The 25,750-nt window shown below is 34.0% G+C and overlaps 1 protein-coding gene across 5 annotated transcripts in view; it reads right to left on the bottom strand.

The window, feature by feature from the left end:
- The window catches only part of LOC126978547 (anion exchange protein 3-like), an 84,014-nt gene that overhangs the window by 14,965 nt on the left and 43,299 nt on the right, over positions 1 to 25,750 (bottom strand). For 4 of the 5 annotated variants that reach the window (XM_050827479.1, XM_050827478.1, XM_050827477.1 and 1 more), the window contains exons 2-9: positions 20,839 to 20,971; positions 18,386 to 18,456; positions 17,485 to 17,624; positions 4,365 to 4,575; positions 3,994 to 4,095; positions 3,585 to 3,817; positions 3,290 to 3,440; positions 376 to 489 (exon numbers count right to left, since the gene is read on the bottom strand). In XM_050827479.1, coding sequence (XP_050683436.1) covers positions 376 to 489; positions 3,290 to 3,440; positions 3,585 to 3,817; positions 3,994 to 4,095; positions 4,365 to 4,575; positions 17,485 to 17,624; positions 18,386 to 18,456; positions 20,839 to 20,971 — 1,155 coding nt within the window. The remainder of the gene's footprint in view (positions 1 to 375; positions 490 to 3,289; positions 3,441 to 3,584; positions 3,818 to 3,993; positions 4,096 to 4,364; positions 4,576 to 17,484; positions 17,625 to 18,385; positions 18,457 to 20,838; positions 20,972 to 25,750) is intronic. The other variant, XM_050827480.1, reaches the window with a different exon arrangement.

The raw sequence follows: 25,750 nt of genomic DNA, 5'->3' as shown, positions 1-25,750 counted from the left end.
TATATCTACTGAACCACATCTGAACCACTCTCGTCAATACGAGAATTAAATAAGTTGTAACATAAAAAAATCATATCTTTATAGTTGTATAAAAATAATTTAATCATATTTAAATAAACGTTATTTAACTAGACTAAATGCGGCGTAGTAATATTTTTATTGGTTGTATTTAATACATGCATTATTACTATATTGTTCTTTCTACAATAGCACGAGGAAAGGATTTTTAAGCATTTTTGTTTTGTTACGCCAAAGAAGTATAACTTATTGCGTGCGTACAGAAGAACACACACACACTTTCTTTTGTGAGATGATGACTACATGAGCTGAGGTGATAAAAGGTTGGGGTCACACGCGCACTGAAATATTGCGTACGAAGTGGTGAGTACTATGGCGCCGATGGGACTCTTGGTTGGCTCCCAATGAGCATATTCGCATTCGCATTCCACTTGGTCCAGACATCAAAGCTCCATCTTCAAGCCACAGCGACTGTATCATAATTATTAAATCAAGATTCAACTAATAATTCTAATGATAATTTTACTTCCTACACACTACTCTTTTATTATTTGATATAAATTAGATATATATTACACGGCCACAATATCTCTGGATCTCGCTGGAACGAGAAGCCCCCTCCCGTTACATTTTCACCCCCTCGCGCTCGTCCTGTTGTGTATGTACAGTTTTCAGTTACATAACCGTTAGGTACATGTTGTGATATTTTCGTGCTATCACTGCCTTGTTTTTGAAGTTTTCATTGTTACATTGTGACTTTTGCTGTTAATATTTCTGTAGTTTCTGTTGTTCTGTGTCGCTATAATGGTACGCCCAGAAAAGTAAAAACTCTTTTTTACTTAACCTAGATTATAACATTCATTATTCATGATTATAATCAGCATCATAACACCACACCTGTACAATCTATAATACTGAAAAAAAAATATTTAATAATAATATCCTAGTGATGCTTGCACACCGCAACAAAGCGACGATGTGACGTCATCAACGTTAGGTCCAGAGATAATGTAACCTGGTAGTACCTAACGAAATAACAAATTTCTGGATCGAGTTCAATACGAAGGATGTTATCTAAACAAGCTTTACATAAATAGATCCTTGACGTCAATTATTTATATTTTTAGTACTTAATAAAATATAGGGAAGAATTTGCGTAATTTTTTTATACTTTATGCCTCTTAGTCATTATGAATATTGTATCTTTATTTTTAAACTACCTATCTTACCTCTATCTTCTAAACTTTAACTAACATTCATCATCATCAGCCGGAAGACGTCCACTGCTGGACAAAGGCCTCCCCCAAAGATTTCCACGACGATCGAGCCTGCGCTGCCCTCATCCAACATATTCCGGCGATCTTGACCAAATCGTGCCCTGCCCACTGCCACTTCAGTATCGCAATCATTTGGGCTGTGTCGTTAACTTTGATTCTCCTACGGATCTCCTCATTTCTGATTCGATTTCGAAGGGAAACGGAGCGACCACGTCTGCGTACCGTAACTCATCACTATCAACACACACTGGTTAAAAACCTTCGTCTTCAGACACTGTCTTTGGGACGAGAAGATTTTACGGTAACGTACGTAACTAACATTACGCGCAATAAAATTTTGAGTTTAAAGTTTTTAAGAGTTAAAACATTTAACATACAGCTAAACAATAATAACTTGGTGACACATTTTATTTACATCTATATACTCAACGACAAATGAGATTTTTTTATATCTACTACATTTTCTTCGTAAGTGCACATTACATAGACTTAAGATTAGCCGGCTAAACTAAGGCTTTACTTCGAGAATCAGCTAAAGTTCGATAGCATCTTAATTAAAATATTTAGTAATAATTAAGTTAGACATATTACCGTTAATCTAATATAGATTTTATGGTCTTAAATTATAATACATATATATATATATATATATAGTTTTAGCTCTTGGTAAAATATATGATTTGAGTATTAGTTTCATCAATTAGTTTAGTTTGGTATATTATCTGTGATCTAATATATTTAGTTTCTTTTGTTCTAAATATTGACAGAAGAAAATAACATTGACTCCTACTAGAAAACAAATCTTAGTTTAGCGGGCTAATTTTATATCCATACCTGCCTTCAGGCGAAATCTATATATATGTATAACTGTGGCCAAAGCAGTAGCTTTTAGATTTATTGTATTTGTTAATTTGTGTTAGCTAATCTTAGAATCGTTGAAACTGATGTATTGTGGCAAGTTCCAGGTATCATTTAGGGTTGTATTCCAGTATGTCAAAACTTAATACATGAGCAAGCATGTGTTGTGGTTACCTTCATAACTGTTCATAAGACTAACAATAAACATATGGTCATGTATAACAGTAGATATAACCATCTGCAATACAAAACATAGTATTTTTTATGGAAGGACGAACGAGCGTACGGGTCATCTGATGTTAAGTGATCACCGCCGCCCACATTCTCATGCAACACCAGAGGAATCGCAAGAGCGTTGCCGTTAATTCAGGACAACTTCCTTTTGAGAAGTTTTTTTAAGGTTTCCATATCATTCCGGAAACACCGCACAAGTTCCTTGAAAAACGGACCGTGGAGGAACGCTACACATCTAGTGGCGTGTCGTGCAGTAGTAGAATTCTGCGGCAGGAAAGGTGAAACAGCTCTTCGGAACACTCCCCGTGATAGATGCAGTAGAAGATACACAATAAAGCGACGTCTCTACGCAACGCCACGCGATCGAGTCGTTCACAGACAGACATTTGGTCACCGTTTCGAGCTGATATTGTGGCGCGCCAGACAAGAGATGGTTTGTTTCATTTAAACCTAGTAAGTTGCGGACGGTCGCTCGTTCATATTATATATGGGAATTCAAACAGTAGTCAATAAAGATTCGCTACTTTACGATAACCTTGAATAGTCTAAGCATCACGGAATTAACATCAAGCCACACGTATTACCGTTATCTTAGACTGTCAATAAATATGATAAAAATTTACACTTATCGTTGTTTTATCAAATTTTTACGCACAACATATTATATTCGAATGTGCAAAATTATTTCAATTCAAATTAAACTGACTGGAAGCTATTTTTAAAAATAATTTAACCGTTTCAATAGGAAAAATTTACCATCAACATTTTATAGTCGCGATGAGCATTTAAATTGAAATAATCTATTATGATAGATAACATAATGGAAGTACAGGTAATATTATAAAATTTTAACAATTTATAGAAGGATTCTTCAAAACATTGTAAAACTTGATCCATTTTACCTGTAAGCTGTGGTAAGAAGACTTCTTCCCGCTGATTGAAAACCTGAACCGATCATCATGAACATGCTTATGGCGTAATAGCAATGATCGCAGTACAACTGGTTTATCGTCATCTTCAATTAAGCCCTCCTTCACCATATGCTCTACAACCCTTTAGAATAAATAGACATATTAATTGCATATAGATGATCATACCTTTAGTTAACGTTTCACTCTAATTTACGTGACAACTTACGATAAAAGTACGAGAACGATACGTTACGAGAACGATAATGTTATTTATTATAATTAGTACCTGTATGCAACTCCAGGCAAGTCACATTCCTCTAAGTCGAGCAGTACAACGCCTGTCTCGAGACATCGGCGTAGATTTAGCAAAGAGTGGAAAGAAAGCGACGCCACGTGTGGTTTTCCCCAACGGTCCGAGCCTTCTTCTACGTCTTCCTCGTACTTGATCCAACGAGCAGTCTCTTTCCATTCCGCGTCACCATCATCTGTCGTTAACAACTCGTCTAGCTGGACAAACACCTGCATAACAGACATCGTGACTTGTACTGCCAATCTGCTTCCTCAAAATTGTACTTTTATAAAACTAAGCCTATCTCGTGATTTAAAGTTTATCACTATCACTACCTGCAGATACGGAAAATTGTCAGATAATACCATATTTTAGTGTATGTTCACAATAATGTTGTTTTCCTTACCGAATGTGGACTGCGGTCGAATATTTTCTTGAATGTGGCGTCGGTCAGCAAATTTTGAAGTTTATCACCGCCGTCTCTTCTACCAACGTGTACAGTTGATCCCTAATAAAATGTATTTTTATGAGTATAAATAATAATTAAAAATAAATATTTGATAAGATTGAAAATATTTTTAATGTATTCTTCTTAATAAACGGACAATAGATTTTAAATTATAATATATCTATATGTTTAAAAGTACAAATACAAAGACAAACACAAAATTTTATTTTCGTTTCCAATATTTATGATTGCTTCTTTTTAAGCATTATATCACATGTGTTAGGAAAATCCAAAAAGTACACCAAAGTTATTTGGAATGTGTAACTCACTCGTGGTTGAATGAGATGCCTACGTAATGCGCGTGGATCATCACTGCGATGACTTCGAAGATCATCCTGATCCGCTTCCATTAGGGTTTCCTCCATTGGGATCGTTGAAACTCTCCTTTCTCCGTTGTATATGCCGAAGTTAGACGTCCCACCACCCCTCGCACCCTCTTGAAGGGAGTATTTACGTGTTTTGTAGGGATGCAAATGACGACTGTGAATAATATTTTATATTTTAATTTACGTTAGCTTGAGTAAAAGAAATATTTGCCGCCAACAATTACACGATCGGGTGTTACAATAGAGCGTAAGTATTCAGACTTATTTCAATTAATTTGAGATACTTATAGTTTTTTGGGATGTCTATTATAAACTAGTTTTACATTTGGGTAAGTACATATAAGTAAAAATTAAATTGTGCTTTATTTTTGAAAAACTTTTTAGTGTTAAATATTGAGAATGTGGCAATTACCGGAAACAAATAAATGAATGTTACTTTAAAGTAATTTTTTATTGTGAAGTGGTTTAATATATTCTTGTACCGAACGTCTGTCTTTTCAATCAAATTTCGGAAAAATGCACTAGTACCGTTCACGCCGCTGAAATTTGCAGTGGACGTCTTCCGGCTGATATGATATGTTATAAAAATTTATGATTTTTAATTACATCTTATTTACCTAAATTTAGCGGTTTAATAATATTTTCATTAGATTAGTCTTTATTTTGATTTTGGTTTTTCTACAAACGTCAAAAGCACGAGAAATATTGGTTTTAAGGATTATTGTTTTATTACGCCAAAGTAGAATAACTTCTTACGTGCGTTCACAACACACCCTTTTTTTCTCTTAATTTTTTGAAAATTATTTGTCGTCCATTGGTTGTGGTTCAGTAGATATGTGAGTAACAAGAGGCTTGGTAGCTGACGTATGATACAAATGGTCAAGTTGACCAGCTAACGTCAGGGTGTTGAATTTGCGTGACGGTGCGAGCGCGTATCGAAAAAAGTCACTATGATAATTTTGCCTTAACGCGCCAAAATTTTGTTTTGTCTTACTAACTCAAAAATAAACAATATTTAAGTAATTTTGAGAAATAAATTCTTAGAGAGAAGTAAACTTCTAATAAAATAGTCTGAATTCACAGTTTGTGTTTATTAAATCGCTTGTTTATTGATTCGCTTCACCTAAAAAATTCGATAATTCGAGCTATGGTTCAAAAGATAAAATCACTGCCTTGTGGCAGGCGCCACCTGTTCGGCAATAACGTAACTATATTTGTCGGAGTGGTCACGTCGCCATATAAATGTGTGCAAAGTTTCATTTCAATTGGGCTAATTGTTTTCGAGTTTTAGGTGAACCCAAAAAAAATCCCTTTTAAATATTAGTGTTAGTATTATAAAGCTTAATAAATAAAAGTGTTTTGGTTAAAAGTGTTCACCTTCCTTAAAAGCCGGCAACGCTCTTCTGAATCCTGGTTATGCAGGAAAGTGTGGGCGCCGGTGATCACTTAGTCTTGGGAAACCTAGTGCGGTTATTTGTCCTCCTCTTTCGTAACTTTATTATTATTGTTGTTATCATTTTGGAAAATGGCTTGGCTGTAAATATTAAAAACTTTGTGAAGTGTGAATATGTATTAATGTTAGTCGAAACTTAAATTAGAATTTTTAACAAAATATTTCCCACATTACACCCCTTTTAAAATCCGTAAAACTCAAGGTTTAAAAGTGGAATCTCTCATGAACCTTCTTTTTGATACAATTGGAGCTCAACACCATCAAACTAATAAACGATTCTAACTTTTGAGGCTGTGTTATTGAATTGCAAACTTTTTCAGGCGGATTTAGCTGATACTAAACATCATTTTCCCTATTTTCTACTATGCGTTTATATTCGACTCATCTTTTTGTAGCATAACGTAGATCAAAAATAAATAATAGTTTAATAAAACTATAAAACACGCTTTTTATAGAAAACTGAACTAAAAAATTTTAAATATATTTTAATAAATTTAAATTAAGAATAGTGTTAAAAATTTTGATGAATATACATGAATACTAGTGTAAATTAGAAAAATCAATGTTTTATTTAAAAAAACCAGTAAGGTGCATGGTGTCAATAGTATATAGTAGCATGTAATATCTACCGATATATTTTTCTCATTTGCACTATTATTAATTTTTATTCATGAAAATTTTTAACACTATTTTTTATTTAAATTTATTTTCTATTTTTTAATTCGATTTTTAATAAAAATCCGTGTTTTATAGTTTTCGTAACTATTATTTATTTTCTACTTTTTAGTTTAGTTTATTTATAATAGCTTATTTTTTTTATTTTAAACTATTATTTGTTCTTATCTACTATTCATTCCGTGATAACTATAAGTAACTGCAATTATTTTCCAAATTATTCATATTGTGTACACCTGTATTAATAGTATAATCTCGATTTTAGAAGTCATTCAAATATTTTAACTTTATTAATATATATACAGTGAGACTTAATGGCTATGGCCAAACAAGTAATATCGACAAGTTTTACTACGAGTTACTTCGTAATCGAATCATTTCATCGAATGCCATCTGTTACATGGGGTTTTACCTGTTAGTTTTGAGCAATCAAGTTCAATTTGAATTCCGTCCAAAGATATTACTCGACTAAGTGCTACTTAAGCATGTGCAGCTGCGACAGCCTAGATAAATGAATGCATGATCAATTATACAGCCTTGCATCTTGTGGACGGTCGATGCCCAACTCAGAATCAATGGCAACATTCGTCTCTCAGCAGTTCCATAGCTGTATTTTGCCAGAACTGTTCCGCTATTGATTTAATTATGTAAACACAATCTGCACCGAAATCGATACGTACTGATGGAATGTCATCTGCATATAATTGACGAGAAGTCTTTTGAGACGCCAATGTTCGACCTCAACATTACTTTATCTCCAACGAATATTTTCAAAACATTAGGAAGATTGTTTTATTGATATCGCTAGGCATCACAGAATCTAAGTCTTTATTACCTTAATTTCGTGTCGCATCAATGAGTTGGTCTTGTGATTTAATTGTATAGATAACTATCCCTTTTTCTTTATAACTCTAAAGAATCTTTAATCCGTTATATGTAGCAACTTGGTCATTCGTTGGATAGATTCTTAGTGTTTTCTCAATCAAGAACTGATCAGTCGTATCTGTAGACACTTTTCCAAGAAGAATTTCAAGAGGCTTCGAAGTCAATTCTCCAACTCTTAGAGCGTTAAGAATATCTACTATAATCAAGCAACTTGGTCATTCGTTGGATAGATTCTTAGTGTTTTCTCAATCAAAAACTGATCAGTCGTATCTGTAGACACTTTTCCAAGAAGAATTTCAAGAGGCTTCGAAGTCAATTCTCCAACTCTTAGAGCGTTAAGAATATCTACTATAATCAAGCAACTTGGTCATTCGTTGGATAGATTCTTAGTGTTTTCTCAATCAAGAACTGATCAGTCGTATCTGTAGACACTTTTCCAAGAAGAATTTCAAGAGGCTTCGAAGTCAATTCTCCAACTCTTAGAGCGTTAAGAATATCTACAAATTTCGTATCTATTGTCGACGCATGTTTTGTTTGAGTTCAACAAGGCGGAATAGTCGCTGCAAGTGTGTAGCGGGATTCATATGTCCTGGTTGTTGAAATACTTCATGTCCTCGACCAGGTGGTAGATGCATCAGATCACAAACAGGTAAAACAAAATTGCCTCCAAAACAAGTAGTCGGGTTTTTCAGTTGTCGCAAGCGTGAGTCGATCATACAAAGCATCTCATCATAAGGTACCATAGAAATTTCGTCTATGAACAGAAACTAAACGTTTTGCGATAACGTACGCATTACTCTCAAATAATTACCAGCAAGAAGTGGCATACGAACAATTACTCCATCTTTTTGTACTGGTAGTTTCAGCCGACGGTGGAGTGTGGGTACCAACTTACCGTGCTGCAAATCCAGTGAGAGCGCTAACTTTTACCATCAATTTTCCATAACATCGGTTGTTAACTATTATTTATTTGCTGCTAAACTGTTAAACTAAAAGTTTAGCTAATTTATGAAAATCGTGTTTATTTAGTTTTTTAAACTATTATTTGCATTGTTGAATTAAAAAATCTCTTTGGTATTCGAAAATTTTCTTTATTAGATAAATCGGTTAGAGATAATGTTTGAAATTTAAAATTAACATCAATTCCTGCTTTATCGACGATAGATGAAGATATTATATAAATTAACAAAAATCTTATTTAGCAAAATGACAAATTTAATAATTTTTATCAAATTTATGTATAGTCATCGGTCCTCCATAAATCTTCAAAGTTGGAACGAAATCTGGCCGTATAGAGTGGGTCAAAATCGCGTCCAAATGAGTCGCATACAAACAAACATACATAAAGGTGAAGCTAATAAAAAGCTTGTAAAAACATGTAATTCCCCTTTTCATTTCGTGCAGCTCAATTTTAAGAGATACTCAGAAAACAAGATGTGAATCTACATTATGCATCCATGCATAGTGTTACTTCTACTATTACATATTCTTAGATAGAGTAAACAACTACACAATACCGAAATAACACGTTTCACCTTGTGGATTTACATTTATTTATGTATTCCTGAATGTCAGAGAGCGCGGAAGGGCACTTATGCGATAGACCGACCAAATCAAATCTGCTGTGGGCGGTCTAGTGCATGATCGCACTCGAATGACCTCTAACATAGAGAGATGGCGAAAACAGAAACAACTCATACAAGTTGCACGAATAATCTGTGCTAAGCGATAACAGCAATGTAATAAGCTCTTTTTTGACTGCATGATCAGTAATTAATTATTGGTTCTCAAGGTAAAAAGGCCTTGGTTGTCGAACAGCGCAAAGTGTCATTATGCTTGGTGACCGGAACGTTGCTTGTAGTTATGTTTCATTGGACCGCGAAGTTCAAGCCCATGGCTGGGATAAATAGGGCGTCATTTATTGATATTATCATAATTAACTGCGCAGTTATAACTCAACTAGCCTTATGGGTGTACTTTACGCTTTGTAGTTTTATTTGTTTTAGTATTCCGTATTTTAAAAGGAAGAAAATTGAACTCTTATAGGATTACGACCACCCGTCCGTCTGTCTGTCTGTCAAGACAATTTATCTCTGGGACGTGTGGGGGTATTGAGTTGGAATTGAAAACGATATACTTAAGTCTACAGTCTCTTGAAATGATGATGATGGCATGAAAAAAAGAATGCACAAAAGGTACGATTGTTTATAGAAAACGTATATTTTGACACTTTCAAGGGAATCAAAATTTATAAGCTATTTCCCGTTATGTATGTATTTTGGCAAGTCTCACCGCCTTATACTTCAAGTATAGGGAAAAGTATGAAAGCTATACTTTTGTAAATAAATCATAAAAAAACAGAACCTTTTTGCAAGGAACGGGCTTCATTGTCACAAGCTTTAACAGATTTTTAATTATTTTTATGATGCATAGTTTTTGATTTATGACGAAGAATGGAAAAAACCTTTTCCCTTTTTATAAGTATAGGTACAGGTACCTTGTAGTATGTACAGAACCCTTGGTGGACGAGTGCGACTCGCACTTGTCCGGTTTTTTAATAAGGAACGCCATAATTTGTTTTCTTTACTAATGTATTAATAATGTAATAAAATAATCACGTGTGAATTACTGTAAAACCTACTATTATGTGTTTATTTAAAAAAAATATTTATGAGCAAACGTTGCTGGCTTGCTTAAGTGATGAAACTGTAGTGCAAGTATTTTATATTATGTTTGATACAAGCGTCCACCCGCGACTTTTCCTGCATATATCAATATCGATTTTATTGGAATAATAAATATTAAATTATATAAATAGGGTATTTTTTGGTAATAAAAGTAGTTCTTAGGGCGGCACTGGGCAAAACTGGGCATTACCCTCAACGTATAATATATATACAGATGTCTAAATTTACATACATTTAGATGACGCATTTCCTATATACCATGCAGTGAGGCCAGGCCACTCACCGCCGGTCTTGTACGTCCGTAGCACGACCATATACCACAGGCATAACTCAATAAACAAATTATTCCCGTAAGCATATTAAATTCAAGATCGCGACACAGCACACGTTCGAACGTGAAAAAAAAAACAGTAATTAACAGAGCGCTTCTATGATCTCGACACAATGCCAAAGTCACGAGATTTTCTATACTATTTTCGTCTCACAACTAACGTGCCCAGCTGACTTCCGCGTGGATAGTTTTAAGCAGACAAGCCAATTTCCAAATATAATCATCTTATGTAACTGCAACATTTAATATATTGATTGCGATAGTATAAGACAGCCGCTAAAGATTCTACGAATTTATGAAACTGTCATAATGTTCTATTTTTCCTTATATAAATAAGCATAAGTAAGGTTCAACTGATAGAATGTGATCACCGCGAGCCATAGAGTAACACCAGAGGAATAATAAGAGCTGAATAAACGGCATCATCATATCAACCGAAAGCACCCAAAGATAATCAATCCTGTGCTACCCTCATCCAACGGATTCCAGGATAATAAAAAAAGTGTGTGAGTGTGTGTGCTTATGTACGAAGTTACTCAAGAAGTTATTATTGCTTGGCGTAATAAAACAAAAATCCATAAGAAAATTTATTCCTCGTACCTACTATTTTACATTTGAAAAAAAAAACAATACTGTAATAAAGAAGGTATTAAATACAAAAAAAAAATTATTATTTAGTTAAATAACGTGTAATTTAATATCATTAAACTATTTTATACAATAAGAGATTTTTTATTATTATTTTAAAACTGGTTCATAAATTGAAATTATGTATTGAGAATAATAAAAATGAAATTATATAAATAGGGTATTTTTTGGTAATAAAATTAGTTCTTAGGGCGGCACTGGCCAAAACTGGGCATTACCCCCAACGTATATTATACAAATGTCTAGATTTACATACATTTAGATGACGCATTTCCTATATACCATGCAGTGAGGCCAGGCCACTCACCGCCGGTCTTGTACGTCCGTAGCACGACCATATACCACAGGCATAACTCAATAAACAAATTATTCTCGTAAGCATATTAAATTCAAGATCGCGACACAGCACACGTTCGAACGTGAAAAAAAAAACAGTAATTAACAGAGCGCTTCTATGATCTCGACTTATGAATTACGAATTACGAATTATGGTTCAGTAGACATATCAGTCACAAGAGGCTCATGATTGTTGATAGAAATGGTCTAGTTGACCAGCTAACGTCAGGGTGTCGAATTTGCGTGATGGTGTACACGAGTATCGTAAAAATTCATTCTGATAATATTTCCCTAAAGCGCCAAAAGAAGTATAACTTTTTAAAATAACGTAACACATACGACAGGGATATAAGAAAAGTCGAAACCGTTATACCGAAATACTTATGACGTTATACCAAAACGTTAACTTCCAGACAACCCATTGTTGACCGCAACTGGTCAACATGATGATGATGATGACCAGGTGCGGTCTTGCCGAAAAGTACGAAGAACATTAGAAGACAGCCTCTGGATACATTTTAGTTAAAGTCTTCACACATCGTTCTCAAACGTAAGGCCAGTGAGTGCACTATCACTAACTTTCAGAAATAGACAAGTTTATCTCAATATTTACACGTCATAACTACTCCTTAACCTTTTAAGTATAGATCCGACGATATGTAAACTTAGATATTCCTTAGGCCTATTAAGGAATCCTTAAGTCAATATAGGAGTGAAAATTTTTATGCTATACTAAGTAGCTATTTAAGTATTCCTTAAACGACTATGAGTACGGCGGTTAAGGCTATTTTTTAGAAGTATTTGACAATTTTCACATTCAGGATTTCTAGTGTAATTCATGTTTTACCTCAGGTTCATATAAATATTATCGGAACTGATTATCGAAGGCGGGATTTCAATGATGTATTTGAAAATTTTTAAACCGAGTTTGTTTCAGTAATAATACTGCAGCACTTGCCACCTGCACTTTAAAGATCGAACTTTGGTTATGGCCTTATATACATCAAGAACGGCAACGCCCATGATTGCCTGGATCCGACTATACTCAGCGAATTCGGCCATCATCATTGCTGCCAGCAAATCAGTACTTACCATAGACACAGTATATATATCAGCTAAAGCAGTATGAAAACAACGAAGAAACGTTAGATTTAATGCACGCATACATAAGCAGGTGTCATGCGTGTCTCAACGCGGCACGCGCAGGGCTCGCGCGACTAATAGCCTAAACACATGATCGGATTTGGTACGGCCGATCCATCGGACATCCGCGGACAGGTAGCGGACTATGTTCCATAGTAGGTCGCCATGTCCATCGCACAAAATTATTATTATTACCGTCCGGATCGTACCAAGTACGGCGCCCACTGGACCGTCCGATGGGCCGGCCGAATCCGTACCAAATCCAAATGTTTAGGCTATAGCAGAAGTGCGACGTCCTCTTATCGGCTTTTTGAGACCTGCGTCTGTGTGCGTGCGTTATACATGTATCTAACGGTTGTACGAAGGTTCCATACTGTTTTAGCTGATATATATACTGTGCTACAGCCTTACCCCCTTATTCATAATAGTCTGCTAACTTAAAGCATTGCTAATTCTCACTCTGTCTTCTTCTATTGACCTAAGTCAGAATGAGAAAAAACACTCCTAAGCGGCTGTTTAAAGTTAGGGGACCATTATGAATAAGGGGGTTAGAATAAACATAATATTAGCGTACAGATGATCTGAAAGCCCGATAATGAGTGATCAATTTTGATTTGCCAATGTGTGCTCTTTAGTTAGTTCTGATATTAAAAATACTGTTTACAACGTATCAATAAAAATTTACTACTGTCACAATAGACCCGCTTTCCTTTTCTACTCTGCTTTATCTCCGTGAGCGAGGGTCTTCTCTCTCGAACTCTTTGTAAGTCTATACGCTAGTATATTCTACGTCTATGGCGCTTACAGAACGGGATAGTAATCTGGGGGCCATTGGCCATCGCAGTAAACAATCTAATTTAATATGTATCAGTTCTGAGATACATTGTGTAATAATTAAAACCAAGGGCCGAGTTAATCTATTTAATTAACGGCCGTTTTCAATAACCTATCTATCCTTAGTTTAACTTACTAGACGTAGACAAATCTATCCTTTTACGCTTACTTACATTTTAATAACCTATTGACAGATAGCATTGGACTATAACTATATTGGGCATAATGGATAGATAAGATTATGACATTATATAGTGAGAGCAATGTATCCGTAAGTTAAACTAAAGATAGACAGGTTATTCAAAACGGTCGTAAAACAGAAAATATACTTTTTAAATTAATATCGTCGCTATAAGAACTAACTTAAGACAAAAATATCCTTACGTTGGGTCTGAATATATTGACAGACATGGATCTCACAACTTTTACGGTAGAAGAACTGAGTTGCGAGACTTGGTATTTGTACAAGTTGTCTTTTTGATGACATTTATAATTCATATATTATCAACTAGAACTTGTAAGTATTTTTAGTTTTAAAATATACATTTATACGTTATCTATTATTTTACTCATCATGTTTTTCATATGAATATAAATGATCGTCAATCGTCAAGACTTTGTTTGTAATTCTAATTATTAACTAAAGTCAGCATATGGATCCTATTCGCAACAATATTGAAAACCACGGACTAGAAAAAAAATAAGGACTCCGTGTCACCTTACATAACAGTGTAGCACCAAAACAAGCCGATTAACGTGTAAATACATAGCTCCACACACTCACTTACACTACTACATGCCGATAGGCGGCCATTATGTATTAATATAATAGTCATCGTCTGTGACAGATCAGATTGCTTCTGGATAAAACATTTGAAAAATGCTGTCGTGCGTTGTGAAAAAGTGTAAAAACGATATATATAAGTATTTGTGGCCCCATATGAATATATAAGGGAGAAAAAATTGTGTAACTAGTATCCCGCGTAACCGCACACACACTAGCATAACGGTGCTTCACTTGCTTATATCACGGCGCGGAGTCCTTTTTTTACTCGTTCGTGATTGTAAACATTACGTTACGAACCTAATCTAATGGTTCTCGATATTTTGGGAAAGTATATATGTAAAAGTATATTTATAAATAAAAAATACTTAGTGGCTATTAAAAACATCAAATACCTATTCGGTTCGCGTCAATGCGTCTGTGTGCGTGCGTTATACATGTATCTAACGGTTGTACGAAGGTTCCATACTGTTTTAGCTGATATATATACTGTGCTACAGACTTGACTTGAGAAAAAGTGTAAAAACGATATATATAAGTATTTGTGGCCCCATATGAATATATAAGGGAGAAAAAATTGTGTAACGAACGAAAAAATTGTGTTACGAACCTAATCTAATGGTTCTCGATATTTTGGGAAAGTATATATGTAAAAGTATATTTATAAATAAAAAATACTTAGTGGCTATTAAAAACATCAAATACCTATTCGGTTGGTTGATATTCCATATTTAAAACCAATTTTTTTTTAACCTTTCCATTGTATTAATATATACGTGTATATAATTACAATTCATACTATAAAAAAATCATTTCACCTATGAGTTTATCGCAAATAAGTATAGAAACTCATAGATATGCCCCATTTTGTGATAACAGTAAGGAAATGTGACTGTGTAATTATAAAGATAACTCGTGAGGTAAAGATATTCGTAAACTTCTATTTAGAACTACAAAAACGTCTTTCAAAGTTCCTGATTAATAATTAAAATACCTAAAGACTGTATGTATATGTAAAAATATATGGTATTTCCTATTTTGTCACGTATTCCATGGGTCAATGTTAACAAGTACTGGAGACAAAATAATATAGGTTAATTAAAAACAACTGTTCTATAAAGTGCAAGTAAGTACATTTTCTTTAATAATTTATAGTTCTTTAAGACTTGACTTGGCACAACATATTAATAGCAATATTCAAAACTAGTCCTAAAAAATACCTTTTATTTTATCAGTAAACGAAAGAAGTACCCTGTATAAATTAGCTCAGGCGTTTATAATGAGCGCGTTCGTTCAATTTGAAGTGAAAACTTCTTCAAACGCACTGAGTACATATTTGAATGAGATTCAGCCGTCACGCTCGAGTATGTAACGCTTGTTCGGACAAACTTGCCTTGAGCCGACTAGGGGAGCATGATTAGTCATAACAAAATTTACCAGAGAAACGTGTACATAGTTATATCTATATACAATTTAAATGTTACTACGTTCATATTGTTATTTATTTATGTCGAATATTGACATATTCCATTGTTATAATAGTTATTAACCGACTTCAAAAAGTAGAAGGTTTTCAATTCGTCGGTATGTTTTTTTTATGTTTGTTAACTCAAATCTTTCGATTGGGTGAATCGAATTTGATAATTCTTTTTTTATTTGATCTATTTAGCTGGTGCTTCCCGTGTCCACATCTGACAATGGCATCCATGAGAAAACCATAAAAGTCTTAAATTTGCTATCATAAATGGATAAATACAAAGTGGATGATAAATTTACGAATAAATCAATATCGCGACAACAGATTTCGATGATTTTTTTTTATTGGAAAGGATATACTTCAAAAATTAACGATACTCGGCCGAATCTTTTTATGCTATCCGGATATTTAAGTCATCTACCATAACATAGTTATGGTCAAGTAATTGTCGTAGTCAAATATGATGACCAATGGGACTCCTTAAGGACTTACAGTAAGGGCGATCTGTGGCAGAATTTCTAACTGTCTGTAATTAAATTACAAAGCGCTTACGTTTATTACTGCATTGAAAACTTTTGTATATTTAGATAAATTGTTAGTTAGTTTACTTCAAATTCACTAAAAATCAAAAAATATAAAATATTTTAACAAAAAAACAACCGACTTCAAAAACACTATTCCAAAACAATAGGTATAATATGCACTAAAAAGTATAAAAATAATTGTATAAAAGTAAAAAAAATTGTTGCATATTTTTATACAATCTAATTAATTAATCATTCACCTAATTCATCTCACCTATAACTACGTAGTTATAGGTGAGATGTGCTTGAGTCGTGAGGAGGCAAGAGGCGAGAGCGGATCGCGGCGGAAGGACATAGATTAGTAATATGAATAATATTCCAGTAATATAATAATAAATATATATTTATTAACTTCGTAGTGGTATTAAATAAAATGATGTATTATACCATTTTGTAAGCTGTATGAACTGCGCATTTTTTTTAAATAGCTGGACACTTACGTTTTCATACTTTTTTACATGAAACACTCTCAAACTATGCCAAAATTATATTGGTATCAAATTTCATGTCAAAAACTCAAGTTCTTATTTTGTTATTGAAAAAAGTATCACAGATACTTATATCATTTAATGTATTTCTAGTAGTATAGTCTATCAGGAATAAGATGACACCAAAAACGCCACAAATTTCAATAAATTTGTGTGCGTTGTGCACATGAATGTGAAGTCAAGTAAAAAAACGTACGTTTTTCTAAAAAAAATCATTTTTGGGTATCACTTGGATTATCCATTCTTTTTGGGACACCCTGTATATTACATTCGCAATCATACGCATAATATTGTTCTTATAATATTTTTAAAGTACACATATAATTATGTTAAAGTGAGTTAAGTTGAATATTCATTAGTCGATTTTTTGTTTATTTAGAGAGACCTGTTACGGCATTTATGTGTACACCATTTTTTAAGACTCATTTGTAATATTGATGCATTTGATCTTTTCAATAAGTAAATAAATACATTTATAGAAATACTGTCTCTTATAATTCATTTTTCTTACACAAAAAAATAGGAAGGTATTGACGAAAAATAACGAAGTTTGCATTGCAGATTTGATTCAAGGCTTGTGATCTTATGAGATTATTCAGATCATCAAGTCCATCCATCAAGGGACCCGTATGTATGCCGGTCTACTCTTCCATATAAAAAAAAATATTAAGTAGGTACATGAGAAACCCCCATGGTCAAAGCAGTACACACATTTAATACAGTAGGAATACATCTTACGCGTTTCTTTGTGCTCGTCGGATGTCATTCGCATCATCTGGAGAGTCAGCGAGGATTTCGTCTTCAGGCTTATAGGTGAACTGGACGTGACGCTCATCTTCACGATTGCCGTACGAACTTTCTGACATATCCCCTGACACCTGACAAGCATTTACCATTTATTAATTACTCAATTTCCAACATGCTTAAGGTAAACAGTCATGGAAGCTACTTTGAAGAAGTTGGTTGAGAGCGAAGCGAGCGTTGGAAAGAGCGCTCGGACGGAAAAATGTTTTTTTAACTTTAAGTTTTTTTGACATAATAAACAAAAACTACAATTTTGTTTGTTATAATATAATATGTCAATTTTCTAATATGCAAACATTGAGGTTGAGCAGGTTATCTATCTAACTGTAAAGTAGATCCTGTCGAAAGACACATCAAGATTTATAAACTTTACGTCACTCGAAAGGGTTTCTCAGTGGAAGAGCGCTCGTACGGAACGCGAGAGGTGCGGGTTCGAGTCTCGCATCGTCCATAAATTTTGGTTACAAATTTTAGTATTCAAAATTAATCCCAGAAGTGAGTGATATCACTTGACAATAACAGATTGTTTACAACAATTTGAAAGAGCGCCATCTCAAGTCAATTTCCTAGTATGCAATTATTGGGGTTGAGCAGGTTATCCTAGGCAGCTAGTAGATCCTGTAGTCCATCTACAGGATCAACCTGAGAGTTAAACAGACATATCAAGATTTACGATCCACTCGAACAGTGGGCTCAGTAAGTAAGAGCGCTCAGTCGGAACACGAGAGGAGCGGGTTCGAGTCTTGCACCGTCCATAAATTTTGATTACAAATTTAATATGTATACCTTGAAGAACTGCAAAAATTATTTATATATCCATTATAATTAAACTTACTTGGACATCTGATCCCGTACTATTATGGTGTGCACTTATTGGCGACATTTCAGAGCTACTCGTCATAGTATCTAAAACAAAAGGAAAATTTAGATATTATCAGTCACAAATTCTCAATCTCGATTCACATGGGGCTTCCTCCCCTAAAAACTAATGGAACTCCTAGGACCAAGGTCGTTAGAGGCGACTAAGCGTATTCAGCAGTGGTTGGCTTCTTTGCACAGTATGCCGGATAGATTAGGAATTCCACAACAGCGCCCCTGTCTGCCGTGAAGCAGTAATGTGCAAGTATTACTGTGTTTCGGTCTGAAGGGCGCCGTAGCTAGTAAAATTACTGGGCAAATGAGACTTAATATCTTATGTCTCAAGGTGACGAGCGCAGTTGTAGTGCCGCTCAGGATTTTTGGGTTTTAGCAAGAATCCTGAGGGGCACTGGATTGACGTATCAATTACCTGCCATTGTAATTTTAATAACTGATCTTTAGGACGGCTTTGTAATTTTTATTTCAGACCAACCATGAAACGACTGAGAAGCTAGATAAGTATCTAACCCTTAAATTCGTTTTATGTTCACAATTTAATAAACTATAAAATTAATGCTTCTGTCTGTTTAATATGCATGTATAATGTTATATAACGTAAAATATAATATATTATACCTAGTTTTGCCATAAATACTGAAACAAAGAAAAAAATTATTCTATTGCAAACAAAATTTATTACTTTTACAGTGCGTTAGTTTCATACATAAATATAAAACAATGTTATATATAAAAAGCTTATTCGAAGTGGTCTCCATTGGCTGCAATACAGTCCTTTAAACGTTGAGGCCAGTTAGAATTTATAGCTAGGATATAAATCATAATCCAGCGGATTTAGATCGGGACTAGACGACGGCCAGTCTTCAGCTCTGATGATGGCGTTGAGCTCTTGAACATGGTGTTGTTAAGGGATTTCACTACCTTCACAGAAATGGTATCTTGATACACTTGTGCCGATGTTTTGATACCTTTTTCACAAAAGTATGGCTCAGTCACTCCTTCATAGCTAATACCCCACCAAACCATCACTGAAGTCGGATAGTGCCCACGGTGCACTATTTCGGCTAATTTTAAGCTTCCTTAAAGCTTTGAGCATAAATACGGTAATTTTTTTGTTAAAATGTTGCTCAATTGTAAAAAATATCTCATCCGTAAACAAAATCTTAATCATTCCATTCCATTTTAATATCGCAAAATATATACAATGTATTGGCGCCAAAATGAGAAAACTCAATGAACAATCATATTATTCAATGATAGATTCCAAATTTAAGTGTAATATTTTATTTATTTTTAATTGTAACAGTATTTATGGCCAGACTAAGTATATACACACTCATGACTCGGAAACAAAAATCTATATTCCTCATATAAATGTTTGCACCAACTGGGATTCGAACCCGGGACCTCTTGCACAGTGGGCAGGATCACTAACTACTGAGCTATAGGAGTCATCGTGTTTTAATATCCCTTATAAGCAAGACAACCAGCTCGAAACAAACATTTAACGTCTTAACTATTGCCTCTCAATATATTCATGATAATGTTATGTTTGTACAAAGGCAAATAAGTGAATTTGCTAGAAACTGTCATAACCATAACGTTTACACGAGGAACAGACATTAACTTATAATAACACTACTCAGCTAGGTCGAGTATAGTTTGCGATGTATATGCTTTTACAACAAGATCCCAGAAAACGTTCAAAACAAATGCATTACGAAACTGAAAAGAATGGTTAAAAAACGTAAAATTGTGTGGTTAAAGATTAAAAGGTTACATTAATTACTTTCTTAATAATAGCACAGATTGGGAATGGAGCGACCGTCCTCAGGCTATAAAAATAATAAGTTTAATTGTACGATATTACTTTGTGACCATATTTTTTATATAAAAAAAAGAAGCCCGCTGAGTTCCTTGAGCCCTTTCTTATCAGGTCTGAAGCTTACTTTTACGAATGGGTTTTTGACTTAAAATAAGTTATAAGATAGCACTAAATAGCGTGAATTTCACCGTTGAGCAATCAGATTACTTTTGCCTTGGCCGATCACTTGCATGAGATCTTACCAGTGGGAGGCTCCTTTGCACAGGATGCCGGCTAGGTTATGGGTACCACAACGGCGCCTATTTCTGCCGTGAAGCAGTAATGTGTAAGCATTTTTGTGTTTCGGTCTGAAGGGCGCCGTAGCTATTGAAATTACTGGGTAAATAAGACTTAACATCTTATGTCTCAAGATAACAAGCGCAATTGTAGTGCCGCTTAGAATTTTTGGGTTTTTCAAGAATCCCGAGCCGCACTACATTGTAATGGGCACGCGGTAACAATTACTATCAGCTGAACGTCTTGCTCGTCTCGTCCCGTGTTTCATAAAAAAAAAGATCCTGTCTAACAATTAAGATTCCTATCGTTACCTATTGAATGAGGCATGGGTGCGGCTGCATCTCGAACTGGATCCCTTGCAGTTTGCAGTCGGGGTGGATGACCTACGCCCCATACGACTCGCTCCATCTCATCATCCAGGAGCACTTGATCTTCAGAGGTAGGCTGTTCATCAAGAATTGTATTAGCATCGTATATCATAATATGTAAGGGTAAATAATAATTTATGAGGTTGTTTTTGATTTCAGTGACTTTCACTTAATGAAGATGATATTGCCATATATATCTATGCTAAAATTATAAAGGCATAAAAGGCATAATTGATTCCTTTAGAATTATTTTTGATGTCATTTTTAACAGATTAGATACTACTACTACTAGCACTTCGGAAACAAATGGCGCTCTGAGAGAGAAGAAGCGGCGCAAGAAACTCTCCCATAATTCTTGTTTTACGCTCTTTCTAATGAAATGTACAATATTTTACTGTCATTGCTATTGCTATAAAATAATCATAATATAGTCCCAGGCTGTCGGATCACTTAGATATTTAGCTGTGGAGTAGTGAGATTTACGAGAGCGCCATTTTTTAATAAAACATTTAAATTTCTTTATAGATGACGCCTGGACAGTGGTGGGGAGTTTATTATAGAAGTGTATATATTTACCCTTAAAGCTATGTATCTCATGAAGCGTACTAGAATTAGTCACAAGCAATCGCTTATTTCTTGTGTAATAATAATGAAAATCACTATTAAGAGCAACGTTTCACTATAAAGAGATAAAGTTTGTGAGGTTAGAGGGGGTAATCTCTATCTACTATCTATCTATTGAAAATTCTATTAAGAATAGAAAGCCACAATAATTGTCATCCATACTAATATCAGAAATGTGAATGTAATTTTGTTTGTTTCGCTTTCACGCCTAAACCACCAAACCGATTGTGATAAAATTTAGTACAGATATAGACTAGAGCTTGAAAAAGGACATAGGGTACCATTTATTGCAAAAAAGTAAATGGACAGGTTGAAATAGGGGATGGCAGTTTGTATGACATTCGTCACTATCGAAGATAAAACCATGAAACTTTGTATTTAGGCACTTGATAAGAAATAATTTATAAACATTTGTTCGAGCATTTTCGAAACTTTGACCTACATGGGGATGAAATTTGAGATGAAAGTTCACAGGGAAATACTTTTTTTTATTGAATAGGAAATAATTGATTGGACAAAGGAGCGTACAGGTCACCTGGTCATACATACTATTAAAGAGACTGTCCACAATGACAATATGCGTTGTATCATAGAAGAGAGCTGCCAGCAGCGGAAAGAGCAGTTTGTGTGTGTATTATTAGAAAAGTTTACTAAAAATTGCTCAAAGTAACTATTAAACGCGGACGAAGTAGCGGGTATAAGCTAGTAGACTATATATTAATCCAAAATATAAAAAACTTTTTCGTGGTGACCGGTTTTTTTTAAATATTGACATACATTTTACACAAATTATCTTGCCCCAAATTAGGCATATATAGCCTGTGTTATGGGTTGCAAGACAACGATATATTAAATACAATATACTTACTTAAACATACATAAATACATATAAACATCCATGACTCGGAAACAAACATCCATATTCATCATATAAATACTTGCACCTACCGGGATTCGAACACGGAACCTCTAGCATAGTAGGTAGGATCGCTAACCACTCGGCTATACAGGTCGTCTAATTTGCAGAGTAATTCGGAGAAAAAACGGTAGAACGAAAACGTTGCTTACCAACGCTGCAGCTGCCTTAACGATGAGAGATATATGATTGTATTGGATAAATGGACTAATATGGTTAAAATGATAGATGCGGATCAAGTCGCAGGTATCGCTAGTTACTTAATACTAATTGATACAACTATTTGTATTACTATGATGTTGACGGAGCACTGTTGAGTTCGTCTCAATATAAGCAGCTGTACGAATAAGTGGAAAAGTATAACATATAGAAAGTGTTTTTAAAAACCTAATTGATATATGACTTTCGGCTTAATGAGGGTAGGGCATCATCTCAAGTGCACACACCAAAAGTGATCGAAGATGTCTAGTATAAAATATAGCTTATAAGTTTGATTTTTAAATATATTGAATAGCGTGAATCTCAATAATTGACTGATTATTTTAACTGTTACAACATCAATTATATCCGAAGTCCATTCAGCCAGTGCCATGTCAGTATCTTCGACTGTGTCTGTGCAAAATTAAGGCTAATCTAAAAATAATTTACAAATAATATATTAAGAAAAACTTTAATTTTTTTTCTGGTGTTATGTTCTATTTATAGATATATTACAAATTTAAAATTTTAATTTTGGCATAAACACAGGATATAAATCATTTTGCAGGATCGTCTAATTAATTATAAAGATTCAAATAAATTAAATGTCACAATAAATTTTACTTGAGAATTTAATAATAAAATAAGATTGCCTTCAGGGAATCTAATAAATACTTTAGCACTTAATGAACAATCAATCACACTATCATGTTTATTTTATACATAAATGTTTGTATAATTTTTAGATTAAAAATTAATATGCAAATATCAACCCACCCCCTTAACTACTGCTCTTAAGATAATTATAATAAAGTTAATTTCAAAAACTGGGCAAATAAAGGTGGAATTCAAATGAATTAATCAAAGAAGAACTTTAAGTGCTTCACCAGAATATCTAACAACAGAATCATAAAAGTTTAAAATTAAAATATTACTGTATTATAAATTTCCCTTTATCAGGAAAACTGACATCGTAAGCTTAATGATATGGTAGTATTTGATTATTTCAAAGAAAAATAATTGGAACGGAAAATAAGCTCTATAATTGGAAATTGTTAAACTCAAACAATATGTTTAATCCAAGTGAACTATTTGTTTTCAATTTAGATTTTTCAACAAACAGCATTGGAAACGCAATCAATTGAGTAAACCGAGACAGGTGTCGTCAATATTATCAATTTGAAGGGCAGGCGATATCATGTAATACTCGTACTATTTACTACACGATATACACGCAGATTAACAAAACTGAAAATAATGGTAGTACATGCTCATTTTTTTTTAATTATTCATTCATTTATATTAATGTAAGTAAGTAAGAAGAGAGAGCTATAACGGTGCGTTAGTAGAGAGAGAAAGTAACACCAGGAACAAACATAAACTTAATATGCCTACTACTCCGCTAAGTCGAGTTAGTAAGTCATTTGTAGGGTGATGTATAATATGCTTTTACATCAAGATCCCAGAAAATGTTCAAAACAAATGTTTTACTGTACTATATTGAAAATAATTGTAAAATAAACGTTTTTGCGATAAAGGTTACTATTTCATAATATTGACTTTCCTAATCATACCACTGATTGGGAATGGAGCGACCGCCATCAGGCTACGCAATAATAAATTTTATTGTACGATATTACATTGTTACTATATTTTTGAGCCCACTGAGTTTCTTGCACCCGTTCTTCTCAGATCTAGGGCACACATTTTCAAATCGGTAGTTTCAAACTTTTAATAAGTGATATCATTTCCTATTTTGAGTGAATATATTTGAATTTTGAATTAGAATACGTAATTATTATTATCAAAAATACTCACTAAATTAATTTATATTTTCCCGATATTTTGATCCAGCTAAAGCGGCGGTGTATACATATTTCGTACGAAATATTTGATAGAAAAAACAATTACAAATCAACTACAAAACGACCACAAGCGTCAAGCAACTTCGAAAACAGTTTGAAACGAAACAAACTTGAGATATGATCAGATTGAAAACAATAACAAGAAGTATTGTCTCAGGTCAAGGCTTTTTCATAATACTATGCACTCAACGTCGGTCAAACCTTTTGTTGACAAAAACATGAGCTTTATCACAGACCTGCTAAATATACAATTGCGATTTATTGAATACAATGCGTCCATTCTTATGTTCAAGGAAAAGTCATAAAAAATCTAATTTAATGCGAGCATATGTCCGTAATATACATACTATTCAGAATATTCATCTAAGACTCAAAATAAGTTTTCATATGTGAATTTTCCAAAACTATTTTCACAAACCTCATGAAGTTGAGACAATAATATTGAAAGGCGAAACAGGGCGTCTTTACGTCCGGTTAACTAAGGAATTATCACAGCGTCCTTACTAACCAGAAAAATAACAATAGAAGGAGAAAAGAAAATTCAAAATGATGATTCAATTTTAAGCTGGACTGTTCATACCATCTTAAGAATAAAGAATTCACTTGAACGCAATAGCAATGGAATAATATTTTTAAAGTTTTTTAAATTAACTTATTATTAACTATCTTATACCCACGATTTCGTTTACGTGGGATTCCACATGAGTCCAATTAAAAATATCAAAATAATTTCATTTATGTCGGATAATGGACCACGCTTCAGTAATTCAATGTATAGACTTTCTCATTTTCTTTCCAAATTATTCAGGATAAACAATTTTTTTGTATGTATGATACCCAGAGTGTTTGTGCCAAGGATGAAGGTGCATGCTAATACACGCGTGCATGGAGTGGGCTATGCTTGGAGTTTCCCTGCGAGATCGAATCAGAAATGAGGAGATCCGTAGTCCAAATGATTGCGAAACTGAAGTGGCAGTGGGCAGGGCATATAGTTCCACGGACAGATGGCCGTTGGGGCAGTAAAGTCCACGAATGGCGACCACGTACCGGAAGACACACTGATAGGCCCCCGGTCAAGATCGCCGGAATACGTTGGATGAGGGTAGCGCAGGACCGACTGTCGTGGAAATCTTTAGGGGAGGCCTTTGTTCAGCAGTGGACGTCTTCCGGCTGATGATGACGAAATTATCATAGTGTTTAGACTTAAAAAGAAAAATAATAAATAGTTAAATTATTGATTTTTTACAATTAA

Source organism: Leptidea sinapis, chromosome Z, assembly GCF_905404315.1.
Source record: "Leptidea sinapis chromosome Z, ilLepSina1.1, whole genome shotgun sequence".
Lineage (NCBI taxonomy): Eukaryota > Metazoa > Arthropoda > Insecta > Lepidoptera > Pieridae > Leptidea > Leptidea sinapis.
This window is presented reverse-complemented; position numbering and strand designations above follow the sequence as displayed.